We start from the raw sequence: 19,593 nt of genomic DNA, 5'->3' as shown, positions 1-19,593 counted from the left end.
GTGATGCAAAACTTCTTTTGATGAGTGTGCTCTCTTCATGTGCAAATGAATATTCAAATATATTTTCCTAAGCAAAATGTTGTATCAGTCTTTGAAAAAGTTGGCTATTTTATTGCATTATTTCTATACCTGTTTCATTTTAACTTTCTTTCTAGTCGTGAAGAGCGAAGATGGATAGAAAAGCAAAATAAAGCCTCCCGAAGCAAACGGAAAAAGGAAGAAATGGCACGAATACGTACACTTGTTGATACAGCGTACAATTTAGACCCACGGATCCATAAATTCAAGCAGGATGATAAAAATCGGAAATTGGCTGCTAAACAAGCTAGAAGAGATGCTGCTCGGGCACGACAAGAAGAAGAAGAACGGGTACGTAAGATTTAGGTAGATTGTTGAAATTAAGTATTGCTGATTAAATTCTAAATATAAAATATATAGTGACACAAAAGTTGTATGTGGAAATCATCATGGGGCTTTATTTTTAACTCTTGACCGATGCATTTGCTACCCCACCAAACGTGCGTGCGTTGTGCATTCTCGGACTGTGTATACAATGCTATAGAATACAGTCTTGCCTACAGAGGGAGTTGGGTATGCGGTTATAGTCACGCCATTGTGAGCTTGCATTCGGGAGATAGTGGACTCGAATCCCACCATCGGCAGCCGTGAAGATCGTTTTCCATGGTTTCCCATTATCACACCAGTCAAATTTAATTAAGGCCACAGCCGTTACTTTCTGAATCCTAGCCCTTTCCCATCCTTCCACCGCTGAAAACCTTAGTGTGTTAGTGTGACGTGAAACAAATAATAACAACAACAACAACAACAATCTTACTTTATAATAACAGATGTTGGAAGTGTCATCCTTCGTGGGTTATACAGACATTTATCTAGAAAGCACATTTTGACTGACATGAATGAATTCTTCCACTGTAATGCTTTTGATCTCTTCCGTATGTTTTCTTTTAGTTCCTCCAATGTACGAGGATTTGTCTGATAAACTTTTTTTTTTCTTTTTTTTCTTTTTTTTCCAGTCTGTCCCAGAAGTAAAAGTCACGCAGTCGGGTTGTGGAGCTCAGATGGTAGAGCGCTTGCCTTCAATGCATCTATTGACTTCAGCCAGTCAATCTATCAATCAACATTGATTTGCATTTGGGGCAGTTGCCCAGGTGGAAGATTCCGTATCTGTTGTTTTCCTAGCCTTTTCTTAAATGATTGCAAAGAAATTGGAAATTTATTGAACATCTCCCTTGGTAAATTATTCCAATACCTAACTCCCCTGCTTATAAATAAATATTTGCCCCAATTTGTTCTCTTGAATTCCAACTTTATCTTCATATTGTGATCTTTCCTACTTTTAAAAACACCACTTAAACTTATTAGTCTACTAATGTCATTCCACGGCTCAGAACATACCACTTAGTCCAGCAGCTCGTCTCCTTTCCTCCAAGTCTTCCCAGCCCAAACTTTGCAAGAATTTTCGTAACGCTACTATTTTGTCAGAAATCGCCCAGAACAATCCGAGCTGCTTTTCTTTGGATTGTTTTCCAGTCCTCAAGTCAGGTAATCCTGGTGAGGATTCCATACACTGGAACCATACTCTAGTTCGGGTCTTACCAGAGACCTATATGCCCTCTCTTTTACATCCTTACTACAACCCTTAAATACCCTCATAATCATGTGCAGAGATCTGTACCCTTTATTTACAATCCCATTTATGTGATTACCCCAATGAAGATCTTTCATTATATTAACACCTAGGTACTTATGAGGGAAGTACCCCAATTCAAACGGCTAAAACCGACTGGAAGTGCGCTTAACATACGAAGATATGTCTGTTCTACTACTCATGAAGTGCATTTATCTGTAAAACCCCGCATCGGTGAACAATCAGTGTTTGGAAGTTACGGCATACAAAGATTGCAGAAACACAATTCGCAGCAGAAACTACCGTGCAACAGGCACTTCGGACCATTATAGTAACAAGAAACAGATGTGGTGCAGTATCATCTGGCAAAAGGTTGAACCCGTGCTTGCAACAAGAACTCTTAACACATGCAGTACTGTGTCGACACAGTCATCTTTCCTACAATAGAATATACTGTGTTGTCCTTTATTCGACGTCCAAGTGTAAATGTGGAGTTTCAATGAAGTGATTAAAACACAGCGGAATGGAACAGTATGCACACTTAACGAGGGCAACATGTAGACATACTACATTATTGACAATGTTCCCCATTGCAATAGTCCAGACTGAAATGCCACGGTGATCACATTATCAAACGAAGCAACAGGAACATCCACATTATAACCTGCTCTTTGCCATGCGTATGTTAACATAGGTCTATATCTCGGTGCAGATAGTTGGTTGTAGATGACGGAGTGAAACGGATGATGAAGTATCGATCATATAACGTGGCCTACATAGTATCTATTTGCAAATGTACAAAATCAACAAAACGTCTGACATAGAGCTTGTATTGCCTAAAAAAAATATATACATCCAGAGGTTGACAGTATTTGGTTGTCTTTGGTGGCAATATCTTGAATGCAATATCTTTATTTGGAAAACATTCTTCAATGACGCCGTAGTATTTGTGTCTTGACCAGGAATCGCAAAGTAATACACCTCTCTCACCAACATGTTCAGTGAGGATCAAATTAAAGAAGCTCTTCATATGTGCTTAAGTAATTTTTCCATTTTTACTCGCTTGAACATGGATGTTCCGTGGACACATTGCTGTCAGTTTCTTTGCAACCTGCGGACCAAACGTTCCATCCTTTTCCTGCAGACAAATGTAAAGCTTGTTAGCTCATTTGCCATTCATGGACACAGCCACATCAATTGTGTAACTATGCGTAGAACTATGCACAGACTGTACCAGACCACCTGTTGATTTTTTCCCCCCTGTTTGAAACTGTTGCAGAAGACGTTAATTCATAAAAAAAATTGGCTCCGATTACTATTCCACATGCATTCCTTCATTATATTTCATCTTGAATAAACATGTTCATGTCTGCCACAAATGATTCTGCTGTTTGTATAATAACATGCTCTTCTTCAATCTCTTTGCGAGCCATGAACATAGTGATATGTCTGGACGAAATATGATATTCGTTTTTGAAGGCCCTGAAAAAATGCAACGAAGCTTTAAAATTGTCCAGAGAAACTGCTCTAGAGGCCTCCAGAGCCCACGATTGAATGTGCCAATAGTGGTCCACTGATCCATTATCTCTAGCTCTGTCAAATTGTGCTTTTACAGACTCTTTTAAAGCCTTCAATTTTAATGTTTTATTTTCCTTGAACAGAGCTGGGTCTTGCCTTTTGCTCGTCACATAATCTAAAGTTACCTTGCAGTTTGATTTCGACCTAATGCTGCTAAAATGCTTCATCAGTTTCTGATATGAATTGTAACCACGATTATAATAATCTTCAAAAATGTTGTCCAATGTTCGCTCATTAATACTCCGTATTACACTTATTCGTACACTTTTTTGGAGTTGAAGAAGCGAAATCACTGTCACGTGTAGTTCCTTCCGTTTCGGGATTGTCGGTAGGGTTGGAACCCTCATACTCGTGCTGTTTCTTCTACGCCGTCCGTCTCACAGTCACCATTACTCTCCAATGTGTTGGTATTTAGTTCTCTTACAGATCCATTGTATTTCTGTGCTATGATATCATATAACATGCATGCAAATGGCCCATCCTCCACTCCACTTACATCTTCACTATCCAATGTGTAGCGTCGGCGTACCTTATTGTGCAGAAACTTCACAACATTCACAGGGTTGATTGGCTTCCACCTACTCATGTCGGACGTTTGTGTGTGCACTATACTACGACATACTGCAACTACAGGCATTGCGTGTACAGCTCCAATGTTGCGCGGCCTGTGTGCTGGCTGTCAGATGGCGCTGGCGACCGAACACGTACTTTTACAGATGAATGGCCTTGATAGCTATTGACATAGGTACGACTGTATACTTTATGCCCACTTTCTGTCGGTTTTAGCCGTTCGAGCCGGGGTACTTCTCTCGTTAGTGATCCCCATAGAGATCTTGATGCCCATCAATGCAGTAATAAAACTGAGAGGACTTCTCCTGTTAGTGAAACTCGCAATCTACTTTTAACCCCGTTTATCATAACACTATTGCCTGCTGTTCATTGTCGAGGTCTATTTGCAGTTGCTCGCAACCTTGTAGTTAATTTATTACTCTATATGGAGTAATATAATCCGCAAAAAACCTTATCTCTGATTCCACGTCTTTACTCATATCATTTACGTGTATATGTAAGAAAACATAATACTGCCCTGCGGGATACCCCCCCTTAATCATTACCGGATCAGATAATACTTCACCTACTCTAATTGTCTGAGTTCTGTTTTCTAGAAATGTAGCCACCCATTCAAGCACTCTTTTGTCTAGTCCAATTGCCCTCATTTTTGTCAGTAATCTCCCATGATCTATCCTATCAAAAGTCTTGGGTAGGTCAATATCGACACAGTCCATTTGACCTGAATCTAAAATATCTGCTATATCTTGCTGGAATCCTAGAAGTTGAGCTTCACTGGAGTAACCTTTCCTAAACACGAATGGCACTCTATCGACCAGTTAGTAATTTCGCAAACGTGTCTAATATAATCAGAAAGAATTATTTCCCACAGCTTACAAATGACAAATTTTAAGCTGACTGGCCTGTAATTTTCCGCTTTGTTTATCACCCTTTCCCTTGTACACTGGGGTTACTATTGCAATTCTCCATTCATTTGGTATAGTTCCTTGATGCAAACAATAGTCAAATAAGTACTTCAGACATGGTACTATATCTCAACCCATTATCTTCAATATATCCCCAGAAATCTTACAACTGCTTTTCTAGTTTTCAACTTTCGTATCTTATTGTAAATGCCATTGTTATCATAGGTAAATTTCAATGTCATTACTATTAATCACCTCCTCCATCCGGACATTATCTTTGTAACTAACAGTCTTAACATACTGCTGACTGAATACTTGTGCCTTCCGAAGTTCCTCGTATACACACTCCCCTCGTTCATTAATGATTCCTGGAATGTCTTTCTTGGAACCTATTTCAGCCTTATAGTACCTATACAAACCCTTCCATTTTTCACTAAAATTTGTATGCTTGCCATCATGTTATCCTTTGCTGACTTCTTTGCTAGATTCAATTTCCTAGTAAGTTCCTTCAACTTCTCCTTACTTCCACAGCTATTTCTAACTCTTATTTTTTTCCAACCTGCACCTCCTTCTTTGTCTCTTTACTTCTCTTTTATGATATAGTGGGTCTTTACCATCCCTTACCACCTTTAAAAGTACATACGTATTTTCTCATTCCTCAACAATTGCTTTAAACCCATTCCAGAGTCTGTTTACATTTTTATTTACTATTTACCACTGATCATAGTTACTTTTTTTTTTAAATTCCCTCATGCTTTTCTTTTTTTTTTTTTTGCTAGCGGCTTTACGTCGCACCGACACAGATAGGTCTTATGGCGACGATGGGATAGGAAAGGCCTAGGAGTTGGAAGGAAGCGGCCGTGGCCTTAATTAAGGTACAGCCCCAGCATTTGCCTGGTGTGAAAATGGGAAACCACGGAAAACCATCTTCACATACTTGTTTTATCAGCCATGTGGTACTGCCTAATAGTCCTACATTTACCGTATTTCATGGCATAATCGTCGCACTTTTTATACCAAAATTTTCGAAAAAAATTGTAGGGTGCGACCATTATACGATGAATATTTAATACCAGTATTTGTATTACTCAAAAAATGTATTTATAACTAAATTGTATTTGATACAAATTTAAGATGCACGTAATACTCGCGTTTATACATCAAAATAATTAAAATAGTCTAAAACAAAATTCATAATTTTTCGCAACAATTCGGCGAACGTTTTTCCAACCTGAAAATAAAAATGAACGTATTAAGTTAATTTGTCATTAATTTGAGTATTAAAGTTAAAATATTACACTTGCAAAAAATTATCGCTTTGTTGTGAAATGCGGACTTACCGGTACGCAATTTATTCCAAATCTTCGGTGTCGCTATCGCAGGTTTCGCTATCTGATGCGCCGTCCTCGCCTCTGTTAATACCAGTACGGTATCAGATTCTTCGTCTCCCTGCCACACTGTGTCATCTTCGGAACCGTCTAGTGCATTCGAAATCCCAGTCCTTTTGAAGCTCTTGGAGACTAGTTCAGGTGGTATAAGATCCCAACTCTTCTTCACCCACGAGCATAACTAGTCCAAGGGTGGACGCCTGATATTTCCGGCGGGCGTCAATTGCTGATCGCCGCTCATCATCCACTCGTTGTAAAATCGACGTAAGTGGTCTTTAAAGGGTTTATTAACACATACGTCTAGTGGCTGAAAAGCAGATGTTAGGCCACCAGGAATGACTATCTGTCGTGTCTTATTTGTAGTGAGAATTTGCTTCACTTCGTTCACGAGGTGACCTCGGAAACTATCGAAAACAAGCAGAGCTGGTTGTTTTAGTAGTGCACCAGGTCTTCTATTCCACACAGTTTTAACCCAGTCCAGCATGAGTTCTACGTCCATCCAACCCTTTGGTTGCACTCGTACATGAATTCCACGGGGAAACTGTATATTCTTAGGCATCGTTTTCCTCTTGAAAATGATGTAAGGCGGCAACTTTCTCCCGTCAGCTGTAATGACTAGCATTGCCGTGCATCGCAACTTCTCACTACCGCTGGTTTTCATAAATACACTCCGTGATCCTTTTAGCGCAATAGTGCTGTTGCGAGGCATATCAAAAAAGATTGGAGTCTGATCGGCATTACCGATTTGAGAAAGCAAGTACGAAGTTTCCTTGTGCAAACGTATGACAAATCGGTGAAAATTTACAATCTTGTCCGTGTAATCAGCAGGCAACTTTTGGCTTAGTGTTGTTCTCCTTCGCACTGACAGATTGTGTCGTCGCATGAACCCCTTAATCCACCCACGAGTCGCCTTAAACTGAGTTACCGGTATGTTGTGTTTGCGCGCTACCTCCTGTCCCTTAATTTGTAACATTTCATATGATACACTCCAGCCATTGTTACGTATTTCACTGACGTACCTAAACACTTCTTCGTCAATTATAGGAAACTTCCCTGTTTTAGGACCTCTAAACGCGCGTCTAGAAGGGTTTATGCTTTTTAGCTTGTTTTTTACTTTCCGCCAGTCACGCACCAACTTTTCACTCACAGAAAATTTTCTTTCTGCAGCTCTGTTCCCGTGCTGTTCAGCGAAGGCAATTACGCTTAGCTTGAAGCCCGCAGAATAGTTACTATATTTACCCATAATCGCTTATAAATGCTTCACACGTTAATGTTTTGCGATATAAATGACTTTCCGTAATTGTTCACTATTAAAACAAATTATTTCTGCATACACCCAAAACACAAATTAAAAACTTAAATTCTCACGCACACATGTCTACAGTAATCACGTAAATCTGAAACAAATAAATGCATCTGTGATTTGTCCATTCCAGAGCAGCCAATACTGCTAGGCAGCAAGGAAGCATGCAACAATTTATCAGTTTAGCTCGTTGGTTGCGACACACTACTGCGCTTGCGCAAAGCTCGCAAACCGGAGCTCTAGCTAGCGCGGTGTAGATCTACTGTATAGTTGACTGTATTCCGAGACGTCAGTAACAAACATTCATTTTTTTTCAATTTCTTTTAAACATACGGTAATTAGGTTAATATTTCTTCCCAGTTATTGATGATTTTACATTACATTACTGACGAGTTTATAAAATAAAACTTTAATAGCATTGGATAATAATTATCTTGACTGCTTGGATAAAAGTTTTCATCCCATGCCCGGACACTTATGACGTAGTAGTAAGATAAAAGTCTAGCGATGACAACTGAGACATCGTAAATAATTCAGCTGAATAATTCCGTGGAAATCTGCGTTATCGTCTTGGATTTCACTTCGTGCGCAATAACACAGGAGCCGGCCCCATGGTGTAGGGGTAGCGTGCTTGCCTCTTACACGGAGGCCTCGGGTTCAATTCACGGCCGGGTCAGGGAATTTTACCTGTATCTGAGGGCTGGTTCGAGGTCCATTCAACCTACCTAGCCGGTATTTCCTGGCGACGTTGCCGATAAGCGATAACTTACAGCCTTACGTATTTCAAATGGGAACTCATAATATGTAGGTGGTGAATAAATAGTACACTGTCTCGCGACCACGTTGTCAAACTGCCGATAGACTACCGGTAAGCCATGCGTCGTACATATACCGGTATTATTTATTTATACGTTGTGCAACATGTCGCAAACGTGACTGTGTTGCCAAATTGCCCATAAACCAAACACGTATTTAAATTGCGCATTCATGTGCAACTTACGTTGCAGTTTCATTTACCTTTTAACCAGATTAGTGAACAAAATTTGGACGTGCGACGATTATGTAATTAAAGGTTTAAAGTCCGATTTTTGTATTGAAAATAAAGGATGCGACGATTACGCGGTGGCGACGATTATGCCGTGAAATACGGTATGTTCTTCCTTTCTATCACATTTATTTTTAACTATGACAAAAACAGCTATGTGATCACTAATACCATCCATTACCTCATTCTCGGAATGGAACTCATCTGGTTTTACCAGCACCACACGCCCAAAACATTCTTCCCTCTAGTTGGTTCCATCACAGTCTGAATGAGCTGTCCTTCCCATTTTAACTTATTTGCTATTTGTTGGTAATGCTTCCTGTCATTCTCATTATCTTCCCAATTGACATTTGGTAAATTGAGATCAAAGACTTAACAATAAAAAATCTTCCACCTTTTTGATACTTATATTTGCATTTAAGCAAATTAATTAATCATACACAGTACATGTTTTGTTCCTTTTTGGAACATCTTCAGCTGTTTTACATTGCTTAAGTGAATTCACTAAGTATTTATCTTTTTAAGAGCATCTTAAACAGGTTCCTTGTTTTTCTTAAATACTATGTAAATTTAAAATAAATTAAAAACAATGTGGATGGTTGAATGGGGTAGTGAAATGAGAGGGAAATGGATCTACTTACAGTTAGCCTAATTTAAAAAACTATTTCTATTTATTTGAACAGATGTAAAAAATGTTTCCAGTATTTTTATCACTAAAATATTCTGCTTGTCTTCTAATAACAATTTTTTTTTTTTTTTTTGTAAATAACTTTCCTTCGTCACTGTTCTGAATATTGCTAGGTGTTCTCTTCATTTACTCACTCCAAGGTTGTTGCTGTTTTTTTTTTTTTTTTTTTATTTACAAAATGTCTCTTGAATTCGGTTAGTTCAGGAACCTTGAAGCTGATTGCTGTTTTGCTATTGATAAAAGAGCCTCCCCATAATCTTGTTGTCAAGTCTTGTAGTAATTACTACACAAGACAGAAGGCTGCTTCATCCGTCGCTCCTCCAAGGACACACTAGGAGTGGATTTTGACAACAACAAGATTATGGGGAGGCTCTTTTATCAATAGCAAAACAGCAATCAGCTTCAAGGTTCCTGAACTAACCAAATTCAAGAGACATTTTGTAAATTTAAAACAAACAGCAACCACCTTGGAGGGAGTAAATGAAGAGAACACCTAGTAATATTCAGAACAGTGACAAAGGAAAATTATTTTTTCAAAAGAAAAATTATTAGAAGACAAGCAGAATATTTTAGCGATAAAAGTGCTGGAAACATTTTTTACGTCTATTCAAATGAATAGAAATAGTTTTTAAAATTAGGTTAACTATAAGTAGATCCATTTCCCTCTCATTTCACTACCCCATTCAACCATCTACATTGTTTTATATTTATTTTAAATTTACATAGTATTTAAAAAAAAAAAGGTACCGTCAAACGGGGCGATTTCGGACACAGAGGTGGTTTCGGACAGTATGGTAGATTTGCCGTATTTTGTCGCATAGCAATGAGCCTCTGGTGCTTTGCACTTCAGCTCGCATTTTAATTTGACCTTAAGGTTATGTTTCCCGCGTTCTGTGCTTTTTATTACGAATCTACTTCATACTTCGGAAAATATCCCGTGTGCACTGGCATTGTTGAAAGTTCATGCAATATCATTAAGTGGATACTTTCGATTGTCGCAGCCGGAATGAATGCATTATAATTATGGTTCTTAGTGAGATCCACTGACTGAAGTGTTTATAAACGATTGCTGTGGAATTTTGGTATGATTTTGTGAAAAATAGTGTTTTACGCACATTTTACTGAAAATTGAAAGCAGTCTGTGTGATTTCGGACAATGCCTAGAAATTATCAGAGGCAGAAAGAAGCTGCTTCAAGGTGTAATTACGAACCAAAATTATTAGGAAAATCCTGTACGTGATATTAAAAGTGGCAAGTTGTCTTACAGGAAAGCATTTTGATTTCTATTGTATGCCTTGCTCCACCCTACAAAATAAAGTGCGGAAAGTGCATCCAAAAAATGGGAAGATAAACAATGCTAAATGAGGAAGAAGGAAATGCTCAAGGAAGCATGTCACCCTCTGGCAATGCCCCAACACAACCTCCTACTTCCCACCGCCGCCGTAAGATTTTTCGGTAGGCCTCTGTGCAGTTTATAACTATTAATATTTCAATTTAGACCGGAAAAATTTACATTTACCTTGTCAGAAAGAAAAGAGCGATCAGTAACACATTACATTTATCATTACAATGATTTTAACCAGCTAGTCATATTTTGGACACCCTCAGAACACTTTAAATATCACAAAATAAAAGCAAAAAGAATGAACAATTGAAGTAAAGGACTGTCGAAATCACCTAATACGCTTTGAAACTTCAGACAGCGGTTTAAAATGCATGTGCGTCCGAAATCACCCCGAAGTACATGGTGAATTCGGACACTCCATTTTGTTTTCTCAGGAAAACATGCGTTGGCATATATTTTTCGTTTGTAGGGTATTTCATTAATTGGATATATTCCTCATTATTAGGATGATAAACAATACAATTTAAGATTCCCTTTGTGAGTTAAGATGAAAATAACCACAAAACCGTCCGCAATCACCCCTTTTGATGGTACCTGTTTAAGATGTTCTTAGAAAGATAAATACTTAGTGAATTAACCTAAGCAATGTAAAACAGCTAAAGATGTTCTAAAAAGGAACGAAACATGTACTCTGTATGATTAATTAATTTGCTTAAATGCAAATATAAGTAGCAAAAAGGTGGAAGATTTTTTTTTTTGTTAATAAGTCTTTGTAAATAGGATTTGATACGGGAAATGAAGCTGATTTTTTGCAAATTGAGATCACCCGCCACAATCACGTTCCTTTCTGTATCGTTTCTCACGTAGCTGATTATCTTATCAAATAATTCCGAATCAGTGTCTGTGTCACCCTTTCCCGGTCTGTACACTTCAAAGACATCAAGTTGCCTATTATCCACCTAGAATTTCATGTTTGTCATCTTTAACATTTTCGTAGCTTACAAATTCCTCTTTCACCAGAATGAATACTCCCCCTCCTACCATTCCTATCCTATCTCTATGATAATCACTCCGGTTCCGTGATAAAATTTCTGCATCCATTGTATCATTTCTCAGCCATGATGAAACTCCTATTAGAATATCTGTTAAGTGTATATATATATACAGTGGAACCTCGATTATCCGTTCCCGGAAAATACGTTTTCCCGGAATATGCGTTCAAATTACGTGGTCCCGCGAGCATCGTAATTAAATCACGTTGTAAAAGTCCCGCATTATCCGTTCCTCGAAGAAACGATTTCCCGGATCAACCGTCCAGAAATTCCAGTCCCATCAACGCTAAATCCTCGATCAGTCGTTTTTTAATAAACTGTATCTCACGAAAAGGACGGCTATGGCATATTTATGGATCTTGGCGTTAACGCCCCGTCACTGCGGTAATTAAAGCAAGTACTGTACCGGTACTGGAAAAGCGATCGGCGGTGAACTTGCATAAGGGACCATCTTAGCATCGCATTCGGGTGGTATTGTTTAGAGAATCTCGGAAAATCGTAAAGCAGAGAGTGGCGACAACAATTGCAAGGAGACACGGCGCATTTCGACAGCTCTGCTTGAAGACGGAACTAGTTTCGTCAAATGTTCACACTTATAAAACGTCCATATTATGTCCAGGGTTAGATGTTTATATTTTTACTTTTTTCGATCGTACTGCCGAAGAGGCTTTTGGCACTTTGCTCAGGGCACTTGCAGAGTAACTGGGCTTTCAGGCAGGAATCGAAACTGCTTCTTAACACAAATTCAGTATTTTTGATATTATCGTACATGATTATGTTAGCGAGACCAAAACACATGTTGCACCTAAATGTAATTTAAAAAAAAGAAAGCCATGGGAGGTCTTGGAATTGCCTATTACTGTTTAGGTCCTAATATAAGACTGGAAATTTTACGTTTTCGTGTTAAAATACCAAAACCCGCAGTCGTTTTATTTGCGCACGTTACATTTTAAATGGTTGGTATAATTTCAAACTCGTACTGACATGTGCAGCGAGCGCGCTTTCCAGATGACCTCAAGGTCACGAATAACCGTAATTTCTGAAGTTTTGATATTTCTTTTATCTTTCCAATTTGGTGGTTTTGTGACGCGCAGAATTGAATATAATGCATTCGATAACTTTTAAGAATCGATACTTACATTCGAAACCATGTTTTCGAGTTCAACATAACCTTTAAAAGTCGACGTAAGCCTAATTTGCGCAGTACGAGATTTCCAGAAACTGACTACGAACAGTATACCGGAGACCAAATTACAATAAAAGATTAAGAAATGAACGGATTTCGCATTCATTTTGGGTGCTTTCGTATCTAATGTGCTTTATTTTATTAGATGAGAGAATTAAAAACTACTTGTGGTCGATTGTCGTTTGGCTTGGCGTTATTAGATTTTTCGAAGAGTTTGGCTAGCCTAATCAAAGTCGCTGAACTGAAAGAAGTTTTCACGGGAAACTGACGAAGATTCCCCTGTAAAACTGAATATAAAGTATCGAGATTTTGAACTCGCGTACCGGTAATTAATGCGGTTTCGTGGTCTAACATGCCCGCCTCTCATCCAGAGGCCCGGGTTCGATTGCGACCAGGTCAGACAATTTTACCTGGATATAAGTCTGGTTCCAGGTCCACTCAGCCTACGTGATTACCTTTAATTGTGGAGCTATCTAATGGTGAGATGGCGACTCCGATCTACAGAGCCCGCAATATCGGCCGAGAGGATTCGTCGCACTGATCATGCGCACCTCGTAATCTGGAGTCCTTCGGGCTGAGCAGCGGTCGCTTGGCAGGCAAAGTCCCACTGGGGCTGTAATTTGGTTTGGTTTAGGAGTTTTGTAAGATTATAATTATACATATTTCATTTTTGTGATGTTTAGCCAAATTGTTGATGGTTTTCATTCATTCCCGGATTTTCCGTTTTCCCGTATTGTACGTTTTATTTTCATGGTCCCTCGAAAAACGGAGAATCGAGGTTTCACTGTATATATAAAATTACTTAATTCTATGCCTATCTTTACAATGCTTTTACAGTTCAACACTATCATTTTTATGTCATCCCCATACCCTTATCTCTGCTCCTTAGACCGAACCGTTTACCTGAATGTACCTCCCTATATCCCTTCTAAACTAATTTTGTAACTTATACATACCACTGCTGTTCAAGTGAAGACCATCTGAGCGCAGATCCCTATCTCCATCCCACCCATTAGGATCTAGAAATCTCACTCCCAGTTTCCCAGATACCCTCTCCATAGTTTCATTTAAATCCCCTTCACCTTCCAGTCTAGAGATGGGGAACCTGATTAATTTCGAAGAACCGATTCCTTTGAAATGGTTCACCAAAATGATTCGTTCCATTTGATTTGTTCATTCGATTATCACATGACGGAGAGGCGAAAGCGAAACCATGGACTCAGCTGAACCATTTCGTTATGTTCTTTATAACTGGTATTGCTTTACAAGTTTACAGTTTACAAGAAGTGAAATGTTCAATGTAATTGCTAGCATTTTAGCAAGAGTAATATCCTTTTTGGAGTTTACAGTCGAAAAATGCTACACAACTGTCCAACTGATCCTTTCCAAACTTAAGTAGCTACCATTCGAAACTATACGACAGTCGAATTTGAAATATGTAGTAGATATGAACATTTTTGTGGCCATGTTCACGTTAGTTCACAGTAGTTAACAAGGACGGGAACGGAAACCTTGAAGTAAAGTTAACATTTCGCAACGAGCTGGCAGTTGAGTGTATAAAACGGTTCAGTGAAGTGTGCGACTTGAAATGACGTGATAATTTCTTATTTTAAAAAATAACTTTTTTTTCCTGTAAGGTTAGATTTGGAGTATTTGACTTTGGAACTGGATTTTTAGTTCAGGTTAAATAAAAAATGACAGAGTCGTTCTTCACAAGTTGTCATTGATTCAAAAATGGTGGATGCTCGATTTGGTGATATGAATCAGAACTAATGAAGAACCAAGGAACGAGTTGCGGCTGCCATCTCTTGATTCAGCTTTCGATTCACAAACGAGTCAGTTCATTTCTTTCAATGAATCATGATTCAGTCATTCAGTGCAATGCTCCTGAATAGAGCCTTTAGCCTGCAATATCCTTCTCCTTAAAACATTAGGCCTAGACCATCTGTCTTCTACAATTCTCCCTTTTCTTCCCATCCCTCTTCCACACCTACCATATCCTGACTCCAGGTTGGCAGCTGGCAACTTTGAGCCAGGATCAGTCCGGTGGTATTTGAAGGTGCTCAAATACATCAGCTTCATGTAGGTAGATTTACTAGCACGTAAAATAACTCCTTCAGGACAAAATTCCGGCACCTCGGCATCTTGAAAAACCGCAAAAGTAGTTAGTGGAGTGTAAAATCAATAACATTATTATTCATTAAAAATCACACACTGATAGATCTGGTTAGCCAGGGGAAAGGAGATCAACAGTGATCACTTTGTCTGCAAACACTTCCGAGACTGTAAGAGGGGATTCTTCCACTATATGCGCAGTGGCTGAATCTTGTTGGAGCCATCCAAGCGATTTTCCTTTTTTCGTCAACTGATGAAAGAACGCTATCAAAATGTAATCTCTGTACCTCTGTGCATTTACTGTTGTCTCGTAAAAGATCGACCCAATTATTCTTCCATTAGCAGCACATCAAACACTAACCTGTAATTTCATAAAAACCATGAGCATTTTCTGCACTCCAGTAGCGAGAGTTATGACTGTTCACATGGTCAGTTAGATGAAACCAGGCCTCATCTGGAACAAAAATAAAAAATCTGTGGGTCGATTAAACTATCGTGGACCGATGAAAATTAACACTCACAATATCACACTCGTACTGCTGGATCACCAGGTTTTAAACTGTGGGCCAGTATAAATCTGTACAGTTTGAGTTTTTGCAGCTTTGTTGTTTTGTGTTCAGAAAAAACCGACACCCTTACTTGTGCTAATTTTGGGAGAGATTTATTTGTCATTGTTAAGGATTTGCACGAATTTAGTCTAGCTTTATCCATGTTAGAAATGTTCTTTTACGCTTGCGTTTCTTGTTTTCCATTGAGCCAATAATGTCAGATCTATTTACAATATCGTGAATTGCCATTCTAGAAGGTGGCACTTCAGGAAAGTTCCAAATAAATTTAACATGCACGAAGGAGCTGATTCATATATAAAATACTTTTTACACACAAAGATGCACTGCTGTAATGAAAACATCTTTGGAAATGAACAATCCTGGGTTTCAACCTCTGATTGAGCACATGCCATCGTAGGCTACAGACTGACTTTCAGGGACAGAACCGGTGCTGTCATGCACCTGACAGCAGAGAAAAAAGACGCTCTCTCTTTGGTCAAGAGTTAAAGCCCTGTATATTATTGACAATGGATAATGCATGTTACATTCTCCAGGAATCTTCTTTCTTTGTTTTAGAAAGCTCAAGCAGCTGATGAGGAGGCACGTAGGCTCAAAGCTGCACAGGAGGCAGAAGAGAAGGCCAAGCAGGATGCTTTGAAGGCAGAACGGAATGCTGTCAAAAAAGCACTAAGAACTCAGCGCACAGCTTTGCGCAAGAAAGTAAAGGATAGCAACTATTATGCTTTGGAAGATAAGGAGCTGGTTCATCACATGGCTAGTCTGGAGAAAGTATGTGAATCTTTCCAGGCTAATGAGTAAGTAACTTAATTTGTTTTTTTGCTAGTTGCTTTACATCGCACTGACACAGATAGGTCTTATTGCGACGATGGGACAGGGAAGGGCTAGGAGTGGGAAGGAAGCGGCCGTGGCCTTAATTAAGATGCAGCACCAGCATTTGCATGTTGTGAAAATGGGAAACCACAGAAAACTATTTTCAGGGGTGCCGACAGTGGGGTTCAAACCTACTATCTCCCGAATACTGGATACTGGCCGCACTTAAGCGACTGCAGCCTTCAAGCTTGGTACTTAATATTTTAATATTAGTGGCATATATATAATTGACTACGGGTTGGCTGAGGTTTGATTGCCGGTCGATCTTGTGTTGCAATTTTCACCCGTTAAATCTTGTGATGTCAGGAAGGGCATCTGGCGTTAATTCCCAGCCAAAATCCAAAATGATTCGTATGGCTCCAGCAACTCTAGAATTATCTGAGATAAGCTAAAGAAAGGTTTTTTTTTTTTTTTTTTTTTTTTTTTTTTTTTTTAGTGGTATGCAACTGACAGAGAACCTGTGATCAGAGTATGTAATTTCAAATTTATGGGAAACTGTTTTTGAAATGAGACAGATGTAAATTGTAGAACTTATATAGTAAGTTATTTTAGAACACGTCATTAGGAACCTCTGAAAGTAGTGAATAAAGTGCTTCATTATTGGTGGAAAAATACTTTTAAAAGTGGTCGTAAATAAGCTGGGAAAATTTTAATTTTTAATATATCATAAAGTAAATATGGTAAGCTCATGTAGGCCTAGTACAGTGGAACCTCAATTCTCCGTTTTTCGAGGGACCATGAAAATAAAACGTACAACACGGGAAAACGGAAAATCCGGGAATGAATGAAAACTAACAACAATTTGGCTAAACATCACAAAAATGAAATATGTATAATTATAATCTTACAAAATCTCCTAAACCAAACCAAACTACAGCCCCAATAGGACTTTGCCTGCCAAGCGACCGCTGCTCAGCCCGAAGGCCTGCAGATTACGAGGTGACGCATGTTCAGTGTGACAAATCTTCTCGGCCGATATTCCTGGCTCTCTAGATCGGGGTTGCTATCTCACCATTAGGTAGCTCTTCAATTAAAGGTAATCACGTAGGCTGAGTGGACCTGGAATCAGCCCTTATATCTGGATGAGAGGCAGACATGTTAGACCGCGAAACCTCATTAATTACTGGTACGCGAGTTCAAAATCTCGATACTTTATATTAAATTTTACAGGGGAATCTTCGTCAGTTTCCCGTGAAAACTTCTTTCAGTTCAGCAACTTTGATTGACCAAACTCTTCAAAAAATCTAATAACGCCTAGCCGAACGACAGTCGACCACAAGTAGTTTTTAATTCTCTCATCTAATGAAATAAAGCACATTAGATACAAAAGTGCCCAACATGTTTGCGAAATCCCTTCTTTTCTTAATCTTTCATTGTAATTTGGTCTCCGGTATACTGTTTGTAGTCAGTTTCTGGAAATCTTGTACCGCGTAAATTAGGCCTAGATCGACTTTTAAAGGTTATGTTGAACTTGAAAACATGATTTCGAATGTAAGTATCGATTCTCAAAAGTTCTCGAATGCATTATATTCAGTTCTGCCAGTAACTAATCCAATCAAATTGGAAAGAAAGAAAATATCATAAAAACTTCAGAAATTACGGTTATTCGTGATGTTGAGGTCATCTGGAGAGCGCACTCACTGCACAGGTCAGTAAGAGTTGGAAATGATACAAACAATTTAAATGTAACGTGCGCAAATGAAACGACTGCGATTTTTGGCATTTTAACACGAAAACTTAAAATTCACAGTCTTATATTAGGACGAAAACAGTAATCGTAATCCCAAGACTTCCCATGCCTTTTTTTTAAATGTAAGGTGCAACATCTTTTCTGGTCTCACTAACGTAATCGTGCACGATAATATTAAAATACTAAATTTGTGTTGAGAAGGAGCAGTTTCGATTCCTGCCTGAAAGCCCAGTTACTCTACAATGCCCTAGGAAAGTGCCGAAAACCTGTTCGGCAGGACGATCGAAAAAAATGTAAAAATATAAACATCTAATCCTGGACATAATTTGGACGTTTTATAAGTGCAAAACATTTGACGAAACTCGTTCCGTCTTCAGGCAGAGCTGTCGAAATCCACCGTATCTCCTTACAATTGTTGTGGCAACTCTCTGATTTATGATTTCCGAGATTCTCTAAACAATACCACCCGAATGCGATGCTAAGATGGTCCCTTATGCAACTTTACCGCGATCGCTTTTCCAGTACAGTATGCTACTTGCTCTAATTATCGCAGTGACGGGGCGTTAACGCCAAGATCAATAAGTATGCCATAGCCGTCCTTTTGTGAGATACAGTTTATTAAAAAACGATTGATCAAGGATTTAGTGTTGATGGGACTGAAATTTTTGGACGGTTGTTCCGGGAAATCATTTCTTTGAGGAACGGATAATGCAGGATTTTTACAACATGATTTAATTACGATGCTTGCGAGACCACGTAACTTGAACGCATATTCCGGGAAAACGTATTTTCCGGGAACGGATAATCGAGGTTCCACTGTAGTGATAACAATATTAATAATGGTAATGGGTGTGCCCAAGAATTCTAAAAATAATTCTCCTTGCTACACGAACAGTTCTGCTCAGAAATTAACCCTTCAAACATGGAGAATATATATGCCGAGTCCTCAGCCAGAGGCTGGTTGGAACCTCAATAGATCCACCGTTAGCTATCATAAGTAGCCTAGGTGTCACTGAAGAGGCATTCTAAGGAAATGAGTGATTTATTTTCCCATTGCTTTCCATGCCGGGCCAGAAGTTGCTGTTACATATTGGTCTCTCAAGCCTGTTGAAATGCTTACACCAACTGACGATGTGAACGACACTTTCACGTCATTCATCACACTGACTGCTTGCATGAGAAATGGCATTACTAGCATCGCTCATACTTTGGTCACTTTCATATCATGAAAGCTAAAGATGAGGCAGAAAAATGAAAGTGACAAACATAATCTAGCCCATAACACTAGACACAGCACTCTTCACGCTGTATCTCACCAGAAATCGATCGAGGCAGATAAGCATATAGAAATATACTGTATTTACTTGCGTATTAGACCCCTTTTTTTCCACTTTACAGCCAAAAAATTTAAGGGGAGGGGTCCAATATGCGATAACCTTAAATTTTGTGTATTGAACACATGGCTTTTAGGCTATAAAGAGCTATAAATTATACATGTAAACATTCTACACTGTTCTTTAACAAACTTATAAATGTATTTGGGTTATACTGGCTATTTTAGTTTGGAAGGCAGTATTTCTAAATGTTAAAAGACAATAAATGATGAACATGACTTTTAGGCCTACATTTTAATTAATTAAT

The 19,593-nt window shown here is 38.7% G+C and overlaps 1 protein-coding gene across 1 annotated transcript in view; it reads left to right on the top strand.

Moving 5' to 3' along the window:
* The window catches only part of LOC136863061 (dnaJ homolog subfamily C member 2), a 153,538-nt gene that overhangs the window by 83,552 nt on the left and 50,393 nt on the right, over positions 1-19,593 (top strand). The window contains exons 6-7 of the mRNA XM_067139391.2: positions 156-369; positions 15,948-16,186. Coding sequence (XP_066995492.2) covers positions 156-369; positions 15,948-16,186 — 453 coding nt within the window. The remainder of the gene's footprint in view (positions 1-155; positions 370-15,947; positions 16,187-19,593) is intronic.

The sequence above is a fragment of the Anabrus simplex genome, chromosome 2, assembly GCF_040414725.1.
Source record: "Anabrus simplex isolate iqAnaSimp1 chromosome 2, ASM4041472v1, whole genome shotgun sequence".
Classification (NCBI taxonomy): domain Eukaryota; kingdom Metazoa; phylum Arthropoda; class Insecta; order Orthoptera; family Tettigoniidae; genus Anabrus; species Anabrus simplex.
Note: the sequence above shows the minus strand (reverse complement) of the source record. Positions and strands in the feature narration are given on the sequence as shown.